General features: G+C 43.5%; 1 protein-coding gene across 1 annotated transcript in view; it reads right to left on the bottom strand.

Moving 5' to 3' along the window:
• Nucleotides 1-26,579, bottom strand: part of LOC128405110 (neuronal acetylcholine receptor subunit alpha-7-like) — a 113,427-nt gene that overhangs the window by 59,303 nt on the left and 27,545 nt on the right. Inside the window, exon 2 of the mRNA XM_053371337.1 lies at nt 17,907-18,046. Coding sequence (XP_053227312.1) covers nt 17,907-18,046 — 140 coding nt within the window. The remainder of the gene's footprint in view (nt 1-17,906; nt 18,047-26,579) is intronic.

Below are 26,579 nucleotides of genomic sequence, written 5' to 3' on the forward strand. Positions count from 1 at the left end.
AAACTTTTGCCTGGCATAGGGATGGAGTTGCGATGCTCTGACAGGGCCCAAGAGCCCTTCCATCACCTTCCCAAAGCCTGTTTGACTTTGGGAAGGAGTCAGGAGGGCTCCAGCAAGCCCAGAAAGCTTTTGTCTTGTTTAGAGAGAGAAGTGCGATGCTCACATATGCAAGGTCCCCCCTCCACTGCCCTTGCAAGCTGGTACCTCTGGTCCTCACTGTTCCCTGACAAAATTTTTCCCCCTATGTCACTGCTAGAAACACATAAAATAAAGACAATCTCCTCAGATACAGTGCTTTGCAACGGAAGCCGCTAGCACATCATTCTGTTGCAAGTCATCTATAGATTAGTCACCAAGGTGCAAAATCAGATGGAGGTGGTGATTCTGCACCTGAGCAACGAGATTTGGTCAAAAGCACACGTCACAGAGGGAGCCTCAAAACGAACAAACCTCTCTTGAGAACGATTTGCCCAGAGGCGTGAGCCTGCATCACCAGCTTGGTGACTAAAGATTCTACCCTAGTCAGCTGAATATTCTGCCCACTGTCCATCAGTGACTTGGATATGGGTTTCCCTGGTGCAACTTGTCATCTTAAGTATTCAGTGGTACATTTCACACCAAAATTTGCAGGTGCTGCAATAAAGGGAACGAGGCACCAGCTGTTATTTCTACTCTATTCATTATTCATTGTTATTGCTGTGCCACATTGCAAGCCTCAAGATGAGAAGGAGCGGGCTGATTTGGGGGTGGGGGGAACAAGCAAACCTCAAAGTAATTGGATTAGCAGCTTTCAAATAGAGAAAAGGGGGGCAGTGAGCAATTGTTCTGCATGGTCAAGGACGAGGGGTTAAAGGACTTAAAGCTGAAAGAGGTTGAATTGAAGGAAGGTTATTCTAAAGATAGGTGTAAGTCATGAAACACAGAAAATTGCCAGAGGAAGCTGTGAAATCCCATCCATCAGAGATTTTTCAGAAAACAGGCGAGACAAACATCTGTCTTTGAAGGGTTTGGGTATTATGGGTTGATTAAATGCCTATATAAGTTCCTTCCAGGCTTTGAACTTTGCAATTCAGGACAAATACATGTTGCGTCAGAACTATACTTAAGCGGTAACCAACGTGGCGCCGTCCAGATGTTATTGGACCACAACTCCCATCACCCCTGATTATTGACCATGCTAACTAGGGCTGATGGGAGTTGTAGTCCAACATCTGGAGGCAACCATGTTGGCCACCCCCTGCTATGGTTTATCCAGCACCATGAAGGTTAGAATAGTAAGTGTCATCTAATATGTTCTATGTGCTTCTGATCCCCGTTTCTTAACACTGGTCATTGACCGTAATAATATAGATTAGAAAGTGCCATCAGAAAGCAAAAACTGCAGCCAGAAATGACATATGTGAACTGAAAACTCATTAATTGGAAGACATAAAATAAACTTCCCTAGAAGCTGTTTGTCACGAGGGGTTATAAGTAAAGTACATTTTGTAGCCTGGGCCTCTCAGATTTAAAATGAGCTTTGAATTGTGTTCCAATTCTGTTTCAGTTTTTTAAATTGAATTTTTAATAGCTTTTTACTGTTTTATTTTGTATTTTAATGCTTGCTTGTTATTGCTTTGTGAGTTGTTGAGAAAAGTCCTGTCATGAGTTACATAAAAATGCAAGAAATACACAAATCCGGGGTCCAATCCCTGTCATCTCTTGGTAGAGGCTGGGGAAGACTTTGGGGAGCTGCAGATGGATAAGGTAGACCAGGGTTTCCCAAACTTAGGCTTCCAGCTGTTTTTGGACTACAATTCCCATCATTCCTGACCACTGGGTCCCACTAGCTAGGGATTGTGGGAGTTGTAGTCCAAAAACAGCTGGGTGCTCAAGTTTGGGAAACTCTGATGTAGACAGTCCTGAGCTAGATGGATCAATGATGGTCTAGCTTGGTCTAAAGAAGCTTCCTTCAAAACTACAATGAGAAGTGGCACAAGATGTTTTGCTATCCTGAGTGGCTGCACTATGTGATTTGAGAAATGCGGCTCAGGGGACCCTTGCGACTTGTGGAGAATGGTGGTGGGGAACAATTTATGGAACAGAAGCAGCTGCAAGGGACCTTTGAGGTACCCCTGGAAAAACTCCTTGGGGGATCAAAATGGCCTGGTCTGAATGTAGCTACACAAATCTCCATCCATAGGTGTGTAGGGTTCATAGCTCTGTGGCAAAACATATGTTATGCATGCAGAAGATCCCCGTTTGAGTCTCTGTTATCATAGAATTGTAGAGTTGAAAGGTACCCCAAGAATCATCTAGTCCAACCCCCTGAAATGAAGGAATCTTATTTCCTCTTCAAATAGTGTCAGGTAACCAGGCTGGGAATTACTTGTTCCTGAGGCCCTGGGGAGCGACAGACAATGACAATAGGCAATATTGCGGTGAAAAGACAGAATAAGTTTGCAGAGTAATGGGCTAAGAAAGACCGTCAAAGTTAGGTAGGCAGTTAATGCACCACCTATGTGTCTCCTGAATCTCAGTTTGGGGCATATCTCTTGATTGGTTGTGATTCGTGCAGGGATGCAACGGGCAGCCTCCTCTGTGGAAGGACAGTTCTGCTGCATGGCTGTATCAGCAGTGTCTTCAACCACACCAGAGAAAGGCAGTGGGCAGAATTACCTGCAAGTCCAGAGCACTGGATGTAGCAGGCAGTCCCCTCAGGTACGTTTCATCCCTACATTTTAACAGAACACATCCATTTGTGTGCAACACACTAGGATGCGCAACACAAGAAAGCCATTTGGGAAATGCTGCCTTGGTGTTAACTCCCCTGACTTTCAAGTGATTCCCGAGTCCTGTATGTGAGAACCCATTCATGATAAAAAGCGAAAATAGATAGGTTTTAAATGCAGCAACAAGGCAGACTCCCACTCTTTCTGTAATGCAACCTAGCGTAGCTATATTGTGAGAGGATCAGATATGTAATTGCAAATGCAGAGGGGGCATTCTTTCCCCCCTTCTGCATATATACACCAAAACAGCCCCCTTTATCTTTTTATAGTCATTTTCCATTAATACTTTATAAATGAAAAATACTTACTGGATGGATAATCCTTTCATTATTGTAGCTTTCTGCATCGTGTTTTTTGTATGTTTCAATCTTGGCGGCCAAGCTTACACAATGGGAGTTAACTGGTTGGGAAAGATTTGTACAGGATGTACTATAAGGATTATGGTTTTATCCCGTGAATCCAGATGTTAATGCTGGGAATAATGTGCTGACCACTGTATATTATAAGATATTTAGGCTGGGTTGTTGATTCCCTTTTTGAAATCTTGGTTTATTACTCTATACAAAGGTAAAAGACCCCCGGGTGGTTAAGTCCAGTCAAAGGAGACTATGGGGTTGCGGCGCTCATCTTGCTTTAGGCCGAGGGAGCTGGCGTTTGTCCACAGACAGCTTTCCGGGTCATGTGGCCAGCATGACTAAACCGTTTCTGGCGCAACGGAACACCATGATGGAAACCAGAGTGCACAGAAATCTTCCCTTCTGTGTTTACCTTCAAAGTTTACCTTCCCACCGCAGTGGTACCTATTTATCTACTTGCGCTGGCATGCTTTCGAACTGCTAGGTTGGCAGGAGCTGGGACCAAGCAACAGGAGCTCACGTCGTCACAGGGATTTGAGCTGCCAACCTTCCGATCGGCAAGCCCAAGAGGCTCAGTGGATTCGACCACAGCACCACCCACGTCCAGCTAAGAATGCAATCCTATCTTGCCTCTTGAATTGCCAAGCATACGGACAGCCTTCAGCCAGGAGATGGGGTTAGACCCAAAGGTACCCTTGAACTAGGAGGAAGCCTTTTCTGCCCATTAAAATGCTATTTCCAATTTAGGGCTCATCCAGACTTCCATTTGTGCCACAATACTAGGCATAGGGTCTGCGCTTTTTTCAATATAATTTCCAATATAATTATCGTCAATTACCAAAACCCCTGTTACCAAAATACAATTATTTGTCATTGTCATTCTGCTGCTCCTATCTCGAATCCTGCCTGTGATTTCATTTATTTGTCGCTCTTTTCCAAATAGTCCAGAAAGGGCCTCCATTCTTCTCTTTAAAAAAAATATCATAATTTTGATTTTTTAATATTGCCATTTCTGCATAGTCCATAACTGGCACAGGTTGTTGGGCTTTTTTGCCTTGCCACTTTCCCCAGCAAAACCCACTCTTTAATACAGAATTGGAACAAACAGTAATTCAGGTCTTTTGAAGATTGCTGTTTGCTCCAATTCAGCGGTAAAGAATGTCAGGCTTTCACAGGGAAAACACGGGTCGGGGGGAGTTCTCAGACACGGAGCTTTCAAGAATGAACCTGTGCCTAGAAGGCAGGCACAAAAGGAAGTCTGGATGAGCTCTTAGTAGAAGAGCATCTCATGGAAACAGGGAACCCAAATCCAGAGGAGTCTCTCTGCTCATGCCTCCCTTTGTGGAGGCTCATTCTCAAGACCTTGTTATGGGCTTCTGGAATTTATTCACTGCTTCTCATACAGTAACCAAGTAACATAACCCCTGGGCACTGGGGCAAAGCGCTGTGAGAGTTCTTCAGGAGTGGGGGGATTATGATTGGACTCCAACTCCCATCAGCCGTAGCCAGCATGGCCAATGGGCAGAGGTGATGGGAGCTGTGGTCCAGTCACATCTGGAAGGGCCATAGCTTTCCATACAACAATCCGCAGAACAAGACTAATACATTTTCTCAAAATTATTGAGATTTGTGCCATTGCTCATTCCACAGAGACAACCACTCAGGTATTAAATGATACAGCAAAAGGCAATACCTTTACATGATGGACTCTCAAGTCTTGCCTCTAGGGGTGCCATTTTCTTTCCTGACAATCTGTGTGCCATTGTGTACCAACAGTGAATAATAAACCAGAAGCTGCAACCTTTTCCCCATCCTGGCTCTCCATGATGCTGTAGCCCACCTTCTGAAGAAGCTGACATCAGATTGTTTCTGCACTGGTTCCCCATTGGCTTCTGAGGCTCCGGGGGGGGGGTGCACTAAAAATCCCTATGCAATCTAGGCCCAGCTTGCCTAAGAGACTTCCTCTCTCCTGATGAACTGAGGACGGACATTTTTCAAAGTAGACTCCCTGTGTGCCAAGTCAAGACGACTAAAGACACGTAGAGAAGCATTATGAGAGGCTCTCCCTCAACTCTGAAATTCTTATTTCCTGGAAGAGGGATAGCAAACCTGGCGCCCCTCCAAATATTGCTGGACTACAACTCCCAATCACCCTCCGTGAATGCCGTTGCTATTTTCCAACGACTACATGCAGCAGATGAAAGCTGTTGCTGAACTGTAGCTACATGCATTTTCCAACGTGGAAGTGATTTCAAATATAACCGACCCTGCTCAGATTTGCATCTCCAGACAAAGGGGAGGAAAAAGAAACACACACACACACACACACACCAGTTGCATACACATACAACTTATTTTGCATCACTTGCGTCCAGAGTGGATAAAGGCAAAGTTTGCAAATTTCACCAGGATCGCTGCCCTCCAACAGACTGTGCAACCCTTTCAACAGAACCACATGAAAAATACTGTTAGCAAAGCAGTCTTCTTGCCTCGCAGATTGGATTTTACATAGGGACACAAGAAACTGCCTTATACCAAGTCAGAACAGTGATCCATATAGCTCAAATTTTGCCTATAGCGAATGTCAGAGACTCCACAAAATTTCAGACAGGGAACCTTCCCCAGTCCTGCCTGGAGATGTCAGATATTGAATTTGGGTCCTTCTGCACACAGCACAGATGCTCTAACCCTGAGCTGCAGGTCTCCCTCAAGAACCAGATGAAAGGTTGGATGCTGAAGCAAAACATTTGTCTGCAGTTCAATTTTAGATCCCCTGGATCTGGGCGTGTTTCAAAATAAAGATTTGCAAGGACATTTGCTTGTGCTAGATATTGGATTTCCTGGTCTGCAAAAGACACTGTAAGGGGAAATTGTCCAAATTCCGTTCTCACAGGGCTTTCGGCCAGATTATGCAGCCAATGAACCAGGAGCAAGGATTACAAAATCTGGCAAAATTACAGAAATCAGAATGTCTGCAGCTGTGCCAAGATGGAACACTTGTTTAAATTAAATTCACCAGTGTAGCTAATTTAATGCTTGCTGCTAGATTATTTTTTTGTTGGCTGGGTACCTTTTCTGGGTACCTTTTCTTTTCTAGTGATTTTAATGGTCATTAATTAACTTGGGGAAACCTTGTTGCCAGGAAGAAGCTCTCTTATTTACCAGAGATATGTGGCTATTTACAAATCTGTTTTAAGTTGGGGTGGGGATATCTTGAAATTGTTATAAGCAGCCTTGGAGATCTGTTTCTGGGCTGAAAGGTGGTTTAAACTTTTTAAAAAAATTAAAGCCAATCTATTTTACAAATCAAAATTCAAATATAGCACTCTTTTAAATGAGTTAAAGGTAAAGGGACCCCTGACCACTAGGTCTAGTCATGACCAACTCTGGGGTTGGGGCACTTATCTCGCTTTATTGGCCGAGGGAGCCAGCGTATAGCTTCCGGGTCATGTGGCCAGCATGACTAAGCCGCTTCTGGCAAACCAGAGCAGCACACGGAAATGCCGTTTACCTTCCCACCAGAGCGGTACCTATTTATCTACTTGCACTTTGACGTGCTTTCGAACTGCTAGGTTGGCAGGAGCAGGGACCGAGCAACAGGAGCTCACCCCGTCATGGGGATTTGAACCACTGACCTTCTGATCGGCAAGTCCTAGGCTCTGTGGTTTAACCCACAGCACCACCCGCATCCCTAGTCTGCAAAAGAAAAAAGATGTACTAGCTTGCTGAATGCTGTCCTCTCCTCCACCAACCTCACCATCATGGAAGTCCTTCTTGCTTCTCTCTAGACTACAAGACTGGTGTCAGAAAGTTCAGTTCTTGCACTGTAGCCTTTAAGAGGGAATTAAAATTGGGCAGCAGGAATCATGATGTTCCTGTTTACAGTCGCAGATATTAATGTTTTATTTGATATAATGGAAATCTATATCTACCCCCACTAGATCATGGATGGAGAACCAGGCAGGAGCTGATGATAGTTGGAGTTCAAGCACATCTGGAAGACCACACAGGTTCCCCATCCCTGGCCAAGATAAAGAAAGACTTTCAACACGGAAGAAAGTGTCTCATGTTCATTTCCCCAAGTTGCCCCATGGAAAATGCCAAACTTTCATGTCAGCACAAAAGAAGACTGTGAAAAGTGACAAAATCTTCTTTCCTTTTTGGTAGTATTTCAGGCATTTCAATCACTCCAAAGCTGCTTCTGAACAAGAGTTAATACTTTGAACCGTGTGAGAATAGGAAGGCCAGGAGAGTAATGAAGCTTCTTGACCTCGCTGCCCACAATTTGCCATCTTGAGTACCACTGAATGCAGTAATTATTGGAAACCTCAGAGAGAAATATCTTCCCCTGAAAGAGTTTTAATGAAGCTATTAACTGTGCATCCAAAGAAAGCCACACAGTGGATTTCAATACATCTTGCATTGTAAAGATGTGTTTAGGCCGCCCCGCCCTCCAAACGATAAGCCATTGCAGAGATTTAAACACGGCTTTACTCAAAGCACAAAATAACCAAACCAGAGAGTTAATTTTGCTTAGAAAGAAATGCCCCTTCTCTAATTATCCCCTAGATTTAACTCTCATCGATGGAAGTAGAGGTCAACACTCCTAGACATCTCCAATAATCCCACTTGGGGATAAACATGACAGATTTGTGCCAAAAGAGAGTTTCGGGGTTTGTTTTAAATTTCAGGAACAGGTGCAGGAATTTGTCACACAACTCAGATTTTCTACCAAATGGTTTCTAACATCTTCGACAATCCACTCCCCTCTACCCAACCTGGAACTACAACTCCCATCATCCCTGACCATTGACCATGAAGGCTGGGGCTGGTGGGTCTTGGAGGCCAAAATAAATAAGCAAATGTGTGCCAAACAAACTGGGACTGATGACTAATTCTTGGCATAGTCATATATTGATAGATTAAGAGCTGTTCACCCACGTTCTGGACTTAAGAGGGCCAATTGTCTAGAACAGCCTTCACTACAGGACTGATAGATTTGGTAAAAAAAAAAATCTGAAGGTCACCAAGTTGATGAAGGCTGATTGAGAACACATGGCTGGTCTGTACCAGCCTCCGTAAGAAGGGAGTTTTGGCTTAGTACTGGGGGGGGGGGAGGGATTGAGAATAACTTGAGAATGTTTTCAGTGACCATGCCCATGCCTCCTGGCCAAGCCTAATCCACAGCTGCTGCACATGATCCCAGACAGCTTTTGCCATTACAGTGGTACCTCAGGTTAAGTACTTAATTTGTTCCGGAGGTCTGTACTTAACCTGAAACTGTTCTTAACCTGAAGCACCACTTTAGCTAATGGGGCCTCCCGCTGCCACCGCGCTGCCAGAGCACGATTTCTGTTCTCATCCTGAAGCAAAGTTCTTAACCTGAGGTAATATTCCTGGGTTAGCGGAGTCTGTAACCTGAAGCATATGTAACCTGAAGCATATGTAACCCAAGGTACCACTGTACCCTTTTCCTCTTTTGCAACCCTCACCCCACCCCAATAAACCTTGTTTGCTCCAACATTATCTACTTTCTCCCGAGATCTCTCAGGGAAAAAGCAGATTCTGCCAAAACATATTACAGAACTTAGTTATTTCTGCGGAAATCTGTCACCAAAGATTGCTAGATACAATCCACGTTTGGTAGTGAAGGTGGAAGATTCCACTAGGCCAGGGACACTGGACACAACAATATTCTGAAGGTAGCAACTACTGTATTTTTCCGTCTATAAGATGCCCCCTATTTTGGGGGGCTCAGATTTAAGAAAATGGGGAAAGATATACCAGTGTATAATATGCCCCCCTAATTTTTCACCTTATTTTTTAGGGGGGAACCTAGTCTTATACATAGAAAACTACGGTAGTTCCAAATATATTATCACCTTCTAACTATTGCTAACTCACTACCACCACTCCGCCTGTTACAGATTTCTGCCTCGCACAATCTGTCTGTCATGGTAACTTGCAGCCTGTTTCATGGCAAGGCAGAAATCTGTAATTTTCAATGACAGATTGTATGCCTGAAGAAAAAGTATCTTGGGATATCTGCTTCCACACTAGCTGTTTTAAACAAACAAGCCATATTTTGTTCACTTGCTTGTTAGGTGGGATCTCAAACAACATCATGACTAGCCCCTGAGCCTATTGCATTCCATGATTTTCTGTGTCGTTTCCTTGTTTTCCCGAAATCTGATTAATATTGCAATGCCACACTGCCCAGTTGGGATTGGCAAAGTACTGCTAAAGCTTTCTGGGGTCTTAATCAGCCCATTCCTCCATTCAGCTTCTGCCTCTTAATTGCTTCCTGTTCAGTGCAGTGTGGCATCACCTATTGCCCCAGAACTAGTTAGTCACTGCCTCATGTATTTCACAATTTAAACAGAGGAAATGGGTAAAGTGGGGAGAAAACTGTAATTGAAGCCCCCTGCCAAGCAGGGAACAGGAACCGACTAATTAAGGAGCAACTATCATTTATACTAAGCGACGTGGGTGGCGTTGTGGGTTAAACCACAGAGTCTAGGACTTGCCGATAAGAAGGTCGGTGGTTCGAATCCCCATGACGGGGTGAGCTCCTGTTGCTCGGTCCCTGCTCCTGCTAACCTAGCAGTTCGAAAGCACGTCAAAGTGCAAGTAGATAAATAGGTACCGCTCCGGCGGGAAGGTAAACGGCGTTTCCGTGCGCTGCTCTGGTTTGCCAGAAGCGGCTTAGTCATGTTGGCCACATGACCTGGAAGCTGTATGCCAGCTCCCTCGGCCAATAAAGCGAGATGAGCGCCGCAACCCCAGAGTCAGCCACGACTGGACCTAATGGTCAGGGGTCCCTTTACCTTTCTATCATTTATACTGCTACCACACCGTGATGAACAGGAAGCAATTAGAACTGGAAGCCACAAGGAGGAATTAAAATTGTGGAGCAGCAACAGAACTTAATTTTGATTAAACACAGATGAGTGGTGGTCATGGAGATGGGAACTGACAGATAATATAGCACTATATTAAGAAGCTGGAACCACCTTTTCAATTCCATTTCAAGTTGATTGTAGAAAAGTAATGTCTCAGCAGTATCAAAGAGCCTTTGTATTGAAACAACTTAGATTGTATCAGAAATTTAAGCAGGAGTCAGGGAAGGCTAATAATTGCTGCTGCATAAAATGAGGACTCCCCTGGAAATTGTAGCTCCATCAGCTATAGCTGAGGTTTGGCAGTATTTTCATGGTGTTAAGTATAGCAATTGAATACTATTCAGTTGCATTGTATGCCTTATCTCTGACATACACTATTTTTCAAAGACATTTTCAAAGGCTTTCATCTGTTATCTCCGGGAGACTTCTGAGTAAATAAAAATAATAGTAATAATAATTCCCACACAGACCAAACAAAAATGTGCTGATGCCAGTAGCACACAGGTTAATCCAAAAAAAGCTTGGGTTTCAAATATATACTTTGTATGGAGAGAGTGAGCCACTTCTGAGAAATATATCAGTCATACAAAAAGAGCGAGAAATAACAAAGATTTGAATTGTCTTTATTGCCCTCTCTTCCCGTGACAGAAGGGAGATTGCATGGAATTTGAAATAGGTTCCTTCAAATTTTAGACCAGATCCTAGCCATTTAGGCATTGACTCTAAGCTGATTGCCTCAAGAAGACTGTTTCATTTTCATTAATAACAGCCAGCAGAGAGAGGATTTTCATTGTGGCTATGACATGAAAGGAGAGAGAAGGGAACTTCCTTTCTTCGCCGCCATGGTCCCAATAAAAATCACAGAGTCACAGCTGCTTTCAGCTACCCCAAGACAAAACTCCCAATGGATGCGAAAGGAAATTTCCTTCTTGGGACTGACAGCAGCATTACCAAGGGCAAGTTTATCCCTCCCACCAATGGTGCATCCATGTTTTCTTTCTCCCATACAAATAAATAGCTGCCATTCACTCATATAAGGAAAAAACAAACAGGCCACAGCATCGGGCAGCTGTCCAGGCAACCCTGAGTCCATCCAGTGAACATCTGGGCCTTCAACCAAAGATCTACATCACTTGGTTTGGCCACCGCAGAATGTGTTGGGATGCCCTCCTTCCCAGACTGCGTCAGGAATTTGCGTCTAGCAAAAGTGACAGGAAGAGTAAGAGGCCAACCAAAACAAAAAGTCTATAAGGTTTGGAGAATCTTTAAAGAATATTTAGAAAACTATGGAATAAAAGGAAACATCTTGGCAGAATTAGACTGATCCCTGTGTTGTATAAATATAAGTTTGTAGGGAGGTAAAAAGAAATTATATAAGAAACATGTAACTGTGTGGTATAAAGTAATGGATAGACAAAGTGCAGTGAGATTAATTGGAAGTCAGTTTTGAATTTCTTTTCTATAAATTTTATAATTGTGTTCAATACCAGGAGTATATATGATCATAATTATATTAATCTTCTTATATCTTATAGTGTGGTGGTTTGTTTGATTTTTCTGTTATTTGTTTGTTTGATTGTATGTTTGTTTACTTGTATGTACGTCTGTTTTTCATAAATGTAATTATTTTAAATTAATAAAGATATATTTAAAAAACAAAAAAAAGGAATTTGCGTCTCGTGTCCCGCCAGATGCGGTTGTGTTTCACCTGGGTGAAAACGATCTGATCGTGCTGGTAAAAACAGTGATTACAGACTTGGAGTAACTCCATGCCATGCACCCTAACATTACCATCCTTTGGTCAGAACTTATTCCATGTTTGCAATGTTGGGGTGCCCTCAAACCATCCAGGCTGAATTACACATTTCTAAGAAATGCGTAATTTAAATAATAACTATGGATGATTTACGGAAAAGCTGAAGGAAGTCCTGAAAAGGAATAAGTTGTGAAAAATTTGATGTGAAACTAATATGTTTTTTGTTTTTTGATGTAAATTAATAAAAATTCATTAAAAAAAAAAAAGAATTACACGTTGGGAAAAAATTAGCAAGGCTATTTGCTCGGCAATCTTGCGTCTTGGGGGCCGAGTCGTGAAGCATCTGGACATTAAAACCTACAGAAGGGAACTTTTTAGGCCTGACAGAGTACACCTTACCACCACAGGAAATTAACACTGGTTGGACAACATCAGGCATGGCCTCCTAGGTTGTCGGACTGCTAAGGGTTTTTTCAGGTGTAGGTAGTCTTGGCGACAAGACCACAATTTTGTAGTCTCAAGTGGCGGTTATAGGCCTTGGGGGGAATCCTTTAGTCTATCTTCCCTAAATGGGAGGGGAGGGCATGAAGCGGTGACACACGCCTCCCCCCCTGTGGGGGCGATCCCAGGGTTCCCCGTTAAAGGGGTTGTTTTGAGGGGAGTCACTGGCCATACACTGAAAGGTTATCAGTGTGTTGCGGTGAAATGGGGGGCGGGCTCTCTGCTTAAACATATGTCTTCCAGAGCCAGCCCAATCCCCAGACAGATTGGATAAACCTGACGTGCCCCAGATGCCCAGCTGGGGACTGGGAGGAATGAGCACCCAATGCCTAAGCCAAGGTCTTCCTACATCTGAAAGTTTAATAAAGTTGTGGCCAATTTTAATCCCATAACACATCACGAGTAATTATTCCACCCGGGTGTTGCCTGGGGTTGGGGGGTCTCCATCTGCGCACGCAAATAGCTGCCATTCACTCATATAAGGAAAAAACCAAACAGCCTTGTGGGCATCGCAACACCCATGGGTGGCCAGGTTGGTGACCCCAACAGTTGGACTAACCCCACCCACCACTTTTGGCTATGATTGGCCAGGCCTCTCCTACAGAGACCCCATAGGAGGGGCATAATCTATCTCTGTGCGTGTGGTAGTAACGCCTTGGGGAGTTCTCACAACACAGATATAATTCCTACACAAAATTATCAGAATGAAAGGCGATTGCCTAACTCTAGCAGTAACATTAACACCTGTTGAACTCTTCCGATGATTGCTAGGATTTTCAGAATGAAGAAATACTGTCACTGTGGGGGCAATGCAGAGCTGGGATTTTCTTCAGCTTATAACTCCCCCAACTGTTGTTCTTTTCACAGCTGTGGTGATGTTCCAAGGGAAGGAGAGGTCTCGTTTGATAAATCAGCCCCACTGCAGATTTTGCTGATGCAATTACTTTGCACAGACTTCTGGCATGGCAGGTAAGCTGTCTGCGCATTTGCCTGGCAAGTTTGGAAGGCAGTGCACGCAAGCTGTAATTATAGCTTTGCAAAAAACACAAAAAACCCCTCTAAGAACAGCATTTGATGAATCATTTATAGGAACACATGGCTCATCATTTCTTTCAACATACAAGATACTTCTGCGTAAAATGGTTAAAAAGCTTCATAATTAATCAACAAATTACTTGGGGAGCATCAGAGACATCTGCGCATTTCAGAGTCGTAGTTAGCATTCCGAAGTGACAAAGCCATGTGTTAACATTCTGGGAAACACCTAATGAAAGCCCCTCTGGTCCTCAATTACAATTAGATAGCAGACTGGTTAAGAGACAGGACTCAGGCGCACGCAATGCACGGCAGAAGTCAAGTAATTCGATCAGCTTCTTCTGGAAAGGACATGCTAGTAGTCAATGTGAGTGTCTAGGTCTGATTTGGGGGCTCCAGTAATCCTGGTGTATGCGCCACTGCCAGTTCTGATCCTTCAGGACATGGTGAAACACATCCACGAAAAGATGTTAAGGAATGGCAAGGGGTCATCACTAGCCAAGCAGTCCATATTGCTGGATTTCATTGGAAGCCAAGAATGGATGTGAAAAACTACCTGGCTTTTCCTGGGACACTGGAATTCCCATACAGTGGTACTTTGGTTTAAGAACAGCTTAGTTTATGAATAACTTGGATTAAGAATGCTGCAAACCCAGAAGTAGGTGTTTTGGCTTGTGAACTTTGCCTTGGAATAAGAACATGTTTCGCTTCCTGTTGTGTGTGTTCCATTTGTAGATTGAGTCCCCCGCTGCTATGGGCAAGCACGCCTTGGTTTAAGAACGCTTTGGATTAAGAACGGACTTCCGGAACGGATTAAGTTCATAAACCAAGGTACCACTGTATTGCTGGCTGACCACTGCAGCAGCAAATAAATAAAACATTGTTTATATGTGAGAAAAGCAATGAAGTGCTTTAAAGGGGGAGGGGAAAGGCATTATGACTACCCCGGCACTCTCTGACCTTCGCATTTATTAATTTTTCAATTGATATATTTCCTCCGATATGGGCCTCAAGGTGGTTTACATGACAACTACTAACAGCATAAGAAACAAACACCTTAAGATAAGTGTTTTCTTCTACCTAGACCTAAGACACGGGAGACCTTTTCACCCAGCTGGGAAACCATCTTGAAACAAGAATGTCTCCAACTGTTTTGAGACACCGGTGGTATCTACAGAGCAAGGGCAGCCACACTGAGAGCCCTGCACCGAGTGTGGTGGGCTTATGATATTTTAGGGACTTCAACTTGAAATATACTCAGAGTCGCAAAGTGATTTCATGCTCTTTATTCAGCTCATAGTGGTGAGGAGGAATGAATGAAAGTCCCCTCAAGGTATCTGCTTTATATACATTATTTACACAATGGGCTGCACATGATTGGCTAATTCCGGAATTCTACTGTAAGCCAATCAGGTTGTGGATTCACTTCTATCTGGAGCATGATTGGGTGGTTCCTGCCAACCAATCAGACTGCTGCATTGTTCTAGGACCAATTAGACTGCTGCATTCTGAATCCTATTGTTCTAGGACCAATCAGACTGCTGCCTTTTGGATCCTATTGTTCTAGGACCAATCAGACTGCTGCAGTTTGGATCCTATTCAACTCAGTACATAACAAACTAGAAACTCTCACGTGGAACACAATGACCTCGAGGGTACATAAGGTGGTCTCTCAGATAAGATAGCCCTAAGCTGTATAGCAGGGATGCAGGTGGAGCTGTCGGTTAAGAAGTGGGAGAGAACATTCCATGGGACTGAGCAATAGGCAGCTTTGTGGAACAGTCTGTTTCCTGAAAGTTACAGGAATCCTAGCAGTTTGGTGAGCTTATTTGGCTGAGCAATGGTGCTGATTGATTGACAGGAATCTCAATGCCCTTTTGGGGCATGACTGCTCTGTGAAATAAAACCTTACCATTTGTTCACCACGTCTCTGTTGTGACGTCGCCAGTGTCAAGAGTATTTACTATTTAGTGATATTGTAGCATTAGTGATATTGACGCGGGTGGTGCTGTGGTCTAAACCACTGAGCCTAGGGCTTGCCGATCAGAAGGTCAGCGGTTCGAATCCCCGCGACGGGGTGAGCTCCCTTTGCTCGGTCCCTGCTCCTGCCAACCTAGCAGTTCAAAAGCACGTCAAGTGCAAGTAGATAAATAGGTACCACTCTGGCAGGAAGGTAAACTGTGTTTCCATGCGCTGCTCTGAACACAGGGGCTCAGAATCCTAGTCCAGACTCAAGCTCAGGCGAACACAGATCACTGAATACATAACAGCCCCTATGGCATCATCAGAACCATGCCGAGGCCTCAGAACCTGTTCTACCACTCCTCAGATACTTCTGTAGGGCTGTAGTTACAGCCCAATCTCTGCCAGAATATCTCAGAGATCTCTAGGTTCCTGAATAGTCCTGGGACTCAGCTATACTGCTGCAAATATAGCGATTTAAGTGCGTTTTACAAGCACATTACACATTAAAGGTAAAGGGTAAAGGGACCCCTGACCATTAGGTCCAGTCGTGACCAACTCTGTTATTGCGTGCTCATCTCGCTCTATAGGCCGAGGGAGCCGGCGTTTGTCCGCAGACAGCTTCCGGGTCATGTGGCCAGCATGACTAAGCCGCTTCTGGCGAACCAGAGCAGCACACGGAAACGCCGTTTACCTTCCCACCGGAGCAGTACCTATTTATCTACTTGCACTTTGACGTGCTTTCGAACTGCTAGGTTGGCAGGAGCTGGGACTGAGCAAGGGGAGCTCACCCCGTTGTGGGGATTCGAACCGCTGACCTTCTGACCGGCAAGTGCTAGGCTCTGTGGTTTAACCCACAGTGCCACCCGCATCCCTACATCACACATTACAAGCACATTATACAAATGTGACACTAGATGGCGATTGTGAGCTTATGGCAAATTCAATACATTTTTCAAAACGCTTTTTTAAAAAAGCATTTTCACATCGGGGTTTTTTTATGTGTGTCCAGATTCCACTCTAGTTAGATAGTTGGGAGTAAATGGGACTAGAGGCCTCTCTGCAGTGCCCCCTCCTAACCTGGAGGGGACCTTCTTTGCCGCCACCCCCATCTTGCATCGTTGAATAGAGGCGAAAAGGGGAGGATCCCGTCTGGAAGTGTGTAGGTTGCAGAGAGGCCTCTGGGCCCTGGTTATGTCCTAATTACCTTGCAGGACCTAGAGGCTTTACTGATTCAAAATTAATTCAAGAATAAAATTGAATTAATTTCCAGACATCCAATGGCTATCTGCTCAATTAATTTTGGTGGGGTTTTTTAATCATTTGAAATTGGATATGGGGGCGGGGTTGATGTGTGACCATCCATCACTAATTCTCCCCACACCCAAAGTCACACACACCCCACCTGCTGCTGCCACCACTATTCAGGATCACCAGTCTCCCCACTTTAACTTTGGGTTAATTAAAGTGCAATTAGTGTCACCCAGCCCCAGAGATTCCGTGCTAACAACCATTAGAAGCAAACTGACAAAATCAGTTTTGACAGGCAAAATTATCCGCGTGTAATTCTCTTGTGGTTAAAAGCTTTCTAGTGACAGCACCCACAAAGAGTCAGATGTAGAAGATTCTTTGGAATGTTTGAAATAGTTGTTTTTACACCAATCATCTTATTGCTTTATTCTTTCCTGAAGGGTTTTGTTTTTACAATTAAGTGGGGTATAAATTTTATGAAATAAATCTGCAACATTCTCTCTCTTACTTGTGCGGTATTTTTATGACTACAGAACACTGGGTGCTTTTGGAGGGGGGGGAAACAGAATTTGAGTTTTAAAAGAAATAAAAACGTGTTACTATCTCACACATTCTCATTTGGGTTTACTTTAAAAGCTAAGCTGCTACAAAGCCACACGGAAAGGCCCTCAGAAGAAAGGCTGGATATGGAATGATCAGAACAAGGGTAGTCAGTGCAGAGCCAGTGTGGTGTAGTGGTTGAGAGCGGTAGTCTCATAATCTGGGGAACCGGGTTCGCGTCTCCGCTCCTCCACATGCAGCTGCTGGGTGACCTTGGGCCAGTCACACTTCTCTGAAGTCTCTCAGCCCCACTCACCTCACAGAGTGTTTGTTGTGGGGGAGGAAGAGAAAGGAGAATGTTAGCCGCTTTGAGACTCCTTCAGGTAGTGATAAAGCGGGATGTCAAATCCAAACTCTCTCAGTACGCTCTGAATATTTTGGAATACAACTCTCATCAGCCCCATTCAGTGTGTGCCAGTTAATCATGGTGGGAGTGGTAGTCCAAAATATCTGGAGGGCACCATGTTGAGTTGACTATTCCTTAATTAAAGAATAGCATTACCACTTGGGCTCATCAATTTTTAAAAAACATTATTAAAATTCCACTCCAAATGTTAACAAGATTGGACAGACTGGAATAAAGTTATATATTTGCCTTTATTTCACTATCTTGTTTTAGAATAAGGTGGTTGAAATGTTGTCTGGGATAACTTATATATTTTAACAGGTCTGCAGAGAGATCCTTGTTCACCTGAACCAACAATGCTCTACACACGACTGGTTTTTAATTTGTTTTACTTAAGAGCTGCTAAGAAACAGGAAGCTAACTTACCACGTCAATTATCTGCAGCAATGACAGTTGCAGCTCCACGACGAGGGGCTGTGAGTCATTCACTACTGGCCTTTCCAAGCTGTTATAGTTCTTCAGTAATTCTCTGTAGAGCCGTCTTTGGTTTTCACCTTGCTGGGAGACTATGGGAAGAAGAAGAAAGCACCATAAGAGAGCATCTTAATTATGACACAGTGTTTTTCAGTCTTCTGTGTGTATATCAGCAGAACTAGGTTCAAATCCCTGGTCAGTTCTGATACTTGGGAATGACTGGTGTCAGGAGTGGACCCAGTAATCAGAAATCACTGCTCACACCAACTTTGTCTTGGAGAAATCCTTGATATTTCCAGATGTTCACACACATACTGACATTGTAACCCTGTTTTGTGGATAACAATGTGAGTTCTACAAGCCCTTAAGGTAGCTAAGATACTGCAAGGACAAACATCTATCACCCAGTTGTTTGAAGATCTCACTGCCCTTTCTACATCTGAATGTGTGCCTTACAGTCGTAAATTTCATTTAGATGCATTTTTGGACTGCCCATATTAATTTATATGTTTAAAACAGGATTCACAGAATATTTTTCTTGTTAACATCAGCTGGCAATGCCAGCATAATTTCCACGCAGGCCAGAGTCCTCTTTTTCTGGTGATGCTTACGAGGTCACCATGTTGGAGTGAGAGTGAAATACAGATGTAATTATTATTCTTGAAGCATAGATGACTTCAGCTTAGCAGAAAAAGACTCCATGCGACTCTTTGAAAATCCCTTTATTTGTGTGGATGGCAGAGCTCAGCTCTGTCTGTTTTGCGCAAAGTTCATTAAACGAAACTATACTGTGCACTCATTTGAGGAAATAACACACGCATCATCCTTTCTGTACTTGAGAACAAGTAAAGTGAGCATTACATTTTATTAGACTTCAACGCCGCTTAACAATTCCAAATGTTTAGCGAGGCATGTCTTATCAAGCTGTACGTTATTGCAAACTTTCTCCAGGGAGTGGGGAAACATGAGAATGTTCTTCGCTACTGCTGCTGTTTGCGTAGATTTCGTGACACCTGCTTTATGAACTGAAGGAGCTGTCACTTGTTCTCACAGTAAAGAGAAAAGCTTGTTTACCCCACCTATGGTTTTTAGCATAACAAAGGGTGTTTTGTATCTGTCTGTTTGCATCCAGATTTAATTTTTCTCAATATAATATTATGCAGATTCCTATGCAAGCAGAGCGGTTGGGTTCCTGGCAAGTCACCAAGGCAGCTGTTGGTGTCGTACATGGTTAGCCTATCTAATCAAGCTATCTGTTGTTCTTCTTGAGATATAGCCCCTGAGCAAAAGTAGATGTGGAACCAAGAAAATGTGCTGCGGGGACAAGAAAGAAACCCGAAGTAAAAAAAGGACAAAGGGACAATTACAGAGTAACAACTGAAAAGTTATACGGACACAAATGTGCACACGTATACAAGCTCTCAAGTTCTCCAATAATGCACCACACAGATGCAGATTCCATGCGGTGCAATCTGTATACCATCCAATTAACACAACTCAGGGTAGAGCTACACAGATAGGTGCAGATTGTATTTTCAGCGGCTCCCACTAGCTATTATGGGGTAATTTTAACAGCCTGTAATCTGGGCCAGACATGAGAAAGGGATGTCAAGGTCCACAAGAGGTATTCAGGGAGGTTGTTGCAATGCAAACGCATTGGTGGAGCCAATTTGACACTTCTGCTGTTGTGCTTGCACTATGACAACCTCCATGCCTCCTCAACCCTCACCCTCACTTTTGGTAAGTAACAGAGATCCATTCCTGGGAAGCTAGTGGAGTGGCTCTATCCCACTTTGTGGGTAGCTTTTCTGCTTGAGGCACCTGGAAGTAAGCAGGGATGGTTGTGTCACAGACAGGGGTGCCAACTTGAATAAAATATTGGTGGGCCAAGTAAGCTGATGCACACCATTTGAATGGCAATGCCCATCAACTTTGGGGGAACCCAGCCCCTTCAAATATTTTATCAGACAGGGTGAAGGGACCTTGGCTCCTAGGAGTTGGTTCCTATGATCACAGATGGTAAATAATGATTGGCAAGTGAAGCAATGATGAGACGTTATTATAATCCACCCAAGGTCTAAATACTAAGTGTTACTGTCTTCTTAAATTATAAACAGCAGTGCAGGGAGAGTGTCTATTTACGTATATGTTTCTAGGGTTTATATTGCATCCTTCATTGTGAAGTGATCCTGGTGGAGATCACAACAGTATAAAATACAACGCAACAACATATAGCTAAAAGCAGTACATTCATTTGACATTTGTAATGCCTGACGTATTCAGAAGTCTATCCAAAGGCCTGGAGGGAGAATAGAGAGCTATCTTCGACTGGTGTAAAAATTAGACTAAAATAGGCACCAGCCAAACGACAGCCAGGGTGCCATTGCTGAGTAGGTCCCCCAGCAAGTCATTTATCACCTGACCTCAGTTAGCATTGACATTGCCAGGAGAGCCAGCTAACCTCAAAGTCTGAGCATGGCAATATGGAAATATTTTAAGTTACCAACCCTTCTGGACTACTGCACACACTTTGAATTTTGAGAAAGTGATGAGGGCAGAAGTCACAAAATAGCTACCATGAGGGCATAGCATAACACAACATGGCTACCATGTGGGTATGACATAATACAAAATTAAACAGAGGGAGCTGTCATTCCTGCTTTTCCACCCACCCTGCTCCAAACAATCTCAGACTTTCCATGTCCTGATTATGGAGATTCCACAATATTGTTAGAATTCCTGCTCCATGATTGCAGTCATAGGATTGTTGTCTATCATATGACGGTGTATGTTTTGACTCCACAGAGTGGGAAGTGACGGAGACAGGATGTTTTTGTTACTGTATTCCGTGAAGTGTGACTATTGTCCTTTGTTCTCTCTCTTTGCTGTCTGATGCTAGAGAGAGAGGGAGCCATGTTGCAGTGCTTCGTATGTGTTTATATGTAAATAAAGTAGATTAGCCCAAATGCTGAGTTGCTGAGGTCTGTCACGCAAGCTGCAAAGACTCTGCAGATCCTTAAGTGTGCCGATGTCTGTTGGCATTGGTCGCTGTGATGTTCGGGCAGAAGAAAGCTTTTGAAGCTCACGAACAAACGACCAGGAGGGAGAGAACAGGCCAGTCAGGCATGTGTCTCTACCAGGGTCCTACTTGAGTGTAGGACGAGCTCCTGACAGATTTCTCTCACATACACAATGATGCTGTGGCTATCCAATAACAAAAGGGAATGTTCCCTAGAAAAATATACAAGGAATGGACCTTTGTGGCCAGAGGCACCATCTTGCACACAACACACATGTGACATTGTAAAGTTGGGAGATCAAGCCCAGCATGGCACAGCTGCAATGGTCAGCGGCTCCTCCTTTCTCAAGCTCAAAAGACGCCCACGCCACACTCGGTTTCCTCCAACCCCTCAACATTGAGGGGGCCCGACCCCCTGCCAAATAATATTGAGGAACAACAGTCAGTGCTGGTAAACCAGCTGGATCTGAAAAAGAATCTCTACACTACTGCGGTAACCTGGGCCTCCGTGACAGGGTCAAATCAAGGAGTACCCCCAGACAACTTTCCTGATCATTCAGGTGGACTGGAACCCCATCTAGAACAGGTAGGCTGCCTTTCTATTTCCTGGATTGGGAAACCACCAGTTCAGAGCACCTCCTTCTCTTCAAGATTCAGCTTCCTCCAATTCTTTACTGCCTCCAGTAACTGACCTTTTTATTTGTGGTAATATTGTCCTCTTCTGTCACACCATACTCTGACTATGCTCTCTTCCCTAACAGAGATAGCTTTCAGACTGGAACTCTTTAGTGCTCCTAAACTGAAGCATTACTTTTCCACAATTAGCCAAGAGTGGAATTAAAATAGAGATTCCACACAGCACTTAATACAATGTTATATTACCGAGCAGTGCCTTTTCTCCATGGGCAAGATCTCTCTCTAATGTTTAGCCACAAGGAAGGCCCATTCAGCAAATATTCTTTCTGGTGTTAATTAAAACCCTGCTTGTTTTATTGGTTCCTGTTGAGTGTGGCAGTGAGATTGCTAGTGAATATTGTGTCAATTGCCCCTTGAATAATCTCTCTTGATCACCTCAGCGTCAGCTTCTGTTTTCACTGGAAGGAGAGGCTTTAATTACTGTTTGCCTCTCATTGCTATTTTTCATTCACTTTTATAGCAAAATGGTGCTATAAAATGAATGGGGGGGGGATATGGAAGGAACAGAAACTGACATTGGTGGGGCAGCACCCCATTTGGCCGAATGGACTAGCCTCCACTGTTGGAAGCCCTGTGCAATGCTAAATTTTGGAAGACACTGTGCTGATGTTGTTGGTGGCAAGGAAAAATAAAATAGGTATAAAAGGATACTACCTGGATGCTAAGAGTTTGGGGCAAGTACTCTTTGGTGAGAGAACCTCAGCAGAGATTTAAAATCACAATATATGCAGCAAAGTAAAGCATGAAAATAGGTCTGTTAGACCTTTAAAATATGCCTTTCTAAGATCTTTCCAAAGTTCTCCTCTTCCTATAGCATAGAAAAAGAACACACATTTGGGAAGTAAAAAAAAATGGTTTACTTACAAACTCTCCAAAAGGTCAGCTTCATGTGCTTTTCCATGCATCAATCAGAAGACTCAGACAGTAGAACTTGGCTAAGTTCCGAAATTATTGGTATAGGAACTCAAAAGAAGCTTGTTAGAGCCATGAGGTCTGAGCCTGAAGTAACCAGCTCAGACTTCTTTACACACTGAGCTTCTCAGGTAGACCGAGGTACATTAGGCTTGATTACTTTCCTTCCAAGGTAGGGGCCAGCGACCTGGCTAAGCCTAGCACTGCAGCTTACTCTATGGCTTTAACTCCTTTATGCATGTTGGTTATATGAGGCTGTTACACAGATGTAACAGAAGTCCCAATTTGCTCAGTTAGCTTTACTTCCAAGTAAGTGTGCAGAAGATTGAAGTTCCAGTACTGGGGCAATAAAGAAACAACCCACCTATTCTCTTTTTTGGAGTCTCATTCACACCCACTGAAACCACTGGAATATGAGGATAGCAAGCTTATAGCCTAAATGGCCTTCCCAACATTGCAGGACGCTTCAATTCCTTTGGCAGAGATTTGCAAGGCAGACGGCTTGCTTGGTATATTTTGCAGATTTCCGAGAACATAAAGCGTGCTACCGCCATATGCCATTTAATCCCCGCAGATATAAATGTGTCCCGTCTGCTTTCGTTCCTTAGTGCAGTCAGCATTATGGCATTTGCCAACAACAGCAAGCACTTGTATAAAATATACTTAACACCGAGTTTAGAATACAAAAAGCGGCAATATATATGCTTTCCGAAATGATACAGCTCTGATACCAGTTTCATCAGATCTCTCCAAAGTGTCTTGCTCTGTATTTCAGTATTCCTCATCTTTGGGCATCCTGTTTACTTATGGAAACAATCTGTTTTGATACAACCTTCATACTTATTTCTTTGTTAAATCTAACATTCGGGTCCCACTGGGTGTTTATGGAGCAACAACCAACCAAATTTATTTCTGGATATTAAAGCCTCAATATTTGGCAAAGCAAAAGCTGGTCTGACTGAGAACTGATTCTCAGGTCACCTGAGGCCTGTACTAAAGGCACAGGTCCAATGCAGATGGCATGGACAATAACACAACCCCCACCCCCTGCAGAAAAGTGGGGGAATAACACAGGATGTTATATAGAAAGAAGAGTGGAAAAATGTGACGGGGATATGCTTCAGCTACTCTAGTGCAGAGGGTTGTTAACTGCCAGGGAAAAAAACTTGTGATATAAATCAAAATGCACACCAGTATTACAATCCCTGAATTACCTGCAGAATAGGCTGCAATACAGAATGTGCCAGTTTTCTTTCTCCCAGGTGAATGATTACCTTCCATGAAGACTTCCAAGCTGATTAACAATATGGAAGACAGCAACTTCCCTCAGATAAAAGCTAAAATATATTAGCAATTCCTTTAGATTAGAAGTCGCGTCTTTATCACTACCCTAAGGAGTCTCAAAGCGGCTAACAATCTCCTTTCCCTTCCTCCCCCACAACAAACACTCTGTGAGGTGAGTGAGGCTGAGAGACTTCAAAGAAGTGTGACTAGCCCAAGGTCACCCAGCAGCTGCATGTGGAGGAGCGGGGAAGCGAACCCGGTTCACCAGATTACGAGTCCACTGCTCTTAACCACTACACCATACTGGCTCTGCGCCCACTGTGACCAAACTGGTCATGCTCCCCAAAATCTGCCTCTGCCTAAGTAAGTCTCCAGTCTAGATGATAGGTAAGTCAGGGCAGATGGAGTCCAGATTCTCAAGCACATGTGTAATAAGATCCCATTGTAGGTTCTTGCCTGTGACAGTGGGAGTGGGAGGGATATACACATTGAACAATAGCATTTCCTGGCTCTCTAGCACTATCTTCATTACTAGTAATTTACAGCTAGCATTTGTCGACAGGATATGTTCACTTTTTATATGGGGAGCCACTAGGGTTAACAATCCACCCAAAGGCCTACCTTTCTTGTGGCTTTTGGTTGCCAGAACAGAAAAGGCATTAAAACCTGCAAATTCAATGTGACGACCAGGTTTCTTGTAAACAGACTACATCATGTGCCCTTATTAACTTTGTGAAATCAGGGAGACAAAGCTTAGAAAACCACCCTGCCAGCCTAAGTAAGTGAGGTTAGGACTGCAGCCTTAATTGCAGTAGTTTTTGTATTGTTGACTGGCCCAGTTTTCTGGCATCAGGCTTATCCAGAAATAGTCAAGGTTAACCATTGTATTTAACAAAAAAGCAAAATATGATGATGTGAAGGACTGTCAGGGTGTATAAGGAACATAGCCGAAAGTTGCTACTTGCAAGCTACTATGCAAATGCAAAGCGTTTTGTTTTTTTCAAAGCTCCTTGCATGCATTCAGAGTTGGCTCAGTCCCAGCCTTGAGGACGGTGCCCTTTCTAAACAGTTGAGTTGGCTTCAAGACATAACAGGATACGATGCTTTGCATGCTAGTCCTTTTTTCCTCCTCCCAGGAGAAAACATGACATTTAAAGGGGACCTCCCGCTCTGAAGGGGAAAGGGGGCAAAAATGAATGGCTTGCCCTCATTAGAAAATGGAGCACCGCTTTGGCGCCAGCTGGGATGGAGTGATTTGGTGTCATGCGCAGGTGTACAATTTGGAGGGTGGCAGTCTTCCCTCTTCTGTTTGTTCCCCCCACTCTTGTCTCACTCCATCATTGGGAAGACCCACAGCTCTGTTTACTGTGAAGTAATAAGGGTAACCCTAGCCAATGCCTTTGAAACACTTATTTATCTATACCTGTATTTATATCTATACACACACATACTCAGCTGGATTGTAAATATGCACTGGGAAAGCATAAAAAGGCCCACAGGAATAGCTCAGTTGGTAGAGCATGAGACTTTTAATCCCAGGGTCATGGGTTCAAGCTCTACATTGGGCAAAAGATTGGGCAGGGGGTTATAATAATAATAATAATTTATTATTTATACCCCGCCCATCTGGCTGGGTTTCCCCAGCCACTCTGGGCAGCTTCCAACAAAACACTAAAATACAATAACCTATTAAACATCAAGGTTGGCCTTGATGATCTTCATCATCCCTTCCAACTCCAGGAATCTATGATTCTATGTGATCCATAATTCAGCTTGCCAACCACAGTTAATGAAATGGCAGTTTGTGTACTGTATGGTATATCCGTACCCATGGTACACTGCCAATGTAATGTAGCACAGATTAGAGTGGTGCTCTCAAAAACTTGGGTCACGCTTGCGAAAAAAAATGGCCTTAAGGTAATATTGGCCACTTTCACAAGTCACGTTAAACTACAGTTTAGTGGGACATGTGTGAGTTGCAACATGCCCTCAGCTCTCAATTTTCCTCTTTCTCTTCCCACACAACTAAAAGGGAAAGCTTAGCTTTCCGTTAGCTGCCATGTGCAATGTCATTTGAGCCTGGACTGTGGTCAACGCTATTGAGGGTTAGTTTCCACTTCTAAAACCATGGTTTGAAGTTGGTATGTTTGAAATGATCCTTAGTTTGTCGTACCAGATGGCATGTCTGACCACAGTTGAGGAAAAAGAAAAAGCTTCTGAACGCTGCCTCACAAAAGTGCACAGGAGAAGAGATGGCACAGTTTAGTATGACTTGTGGATGTGACCAGTGTAATACCTTGTCCCAAGATACATTTGTTCTGGCTGTGAAACTGATATAAGAAGGGAGAAGGGAAAAGGAGGCCAGTGATCAGTGTGTGTGTGTGTGTGTGTGTGTATGTGTGTGTGTGTGTGTGTGTGTGTGTGTGAGAGAGAGAGAGAGAGAGAGAGAGAGAGAGAGAGAGAGAGAGAGAGAGAGAGAGAGATTCATACGTGGAAAATTATCCTACCATATATACTTATGATTTTCAAAAAGCTGCCATTTGTTCTGTTGTTTTTGTAACCCATTTTGGTTTTTAACTCATTGAAAACTGGGATGTATACGGCATATAGAAAACAAGTAATTACAAAGTGCTTTGAGTGACTGAATAAGATAATAGGGTAAAGATCAAACCTGAGCTAATGGGAGAATGAATGATGAAGAGACTGATTTTAAA

Source organism: Podarcis raffonei, chromosome 17 (genome assembly GCF_027172205.1).
Source record: "Podarcis raffonei isolate rPodRaf1 chromosome 17, rPodRaf1.pri, whole genome shotgun sequence".
Lineage (NCBI taxonomy): Eukaryota > Metazoa > Chordata > Lepidosauria > Squamata > Lacertidae > Podarcis > Podarcis raffonei.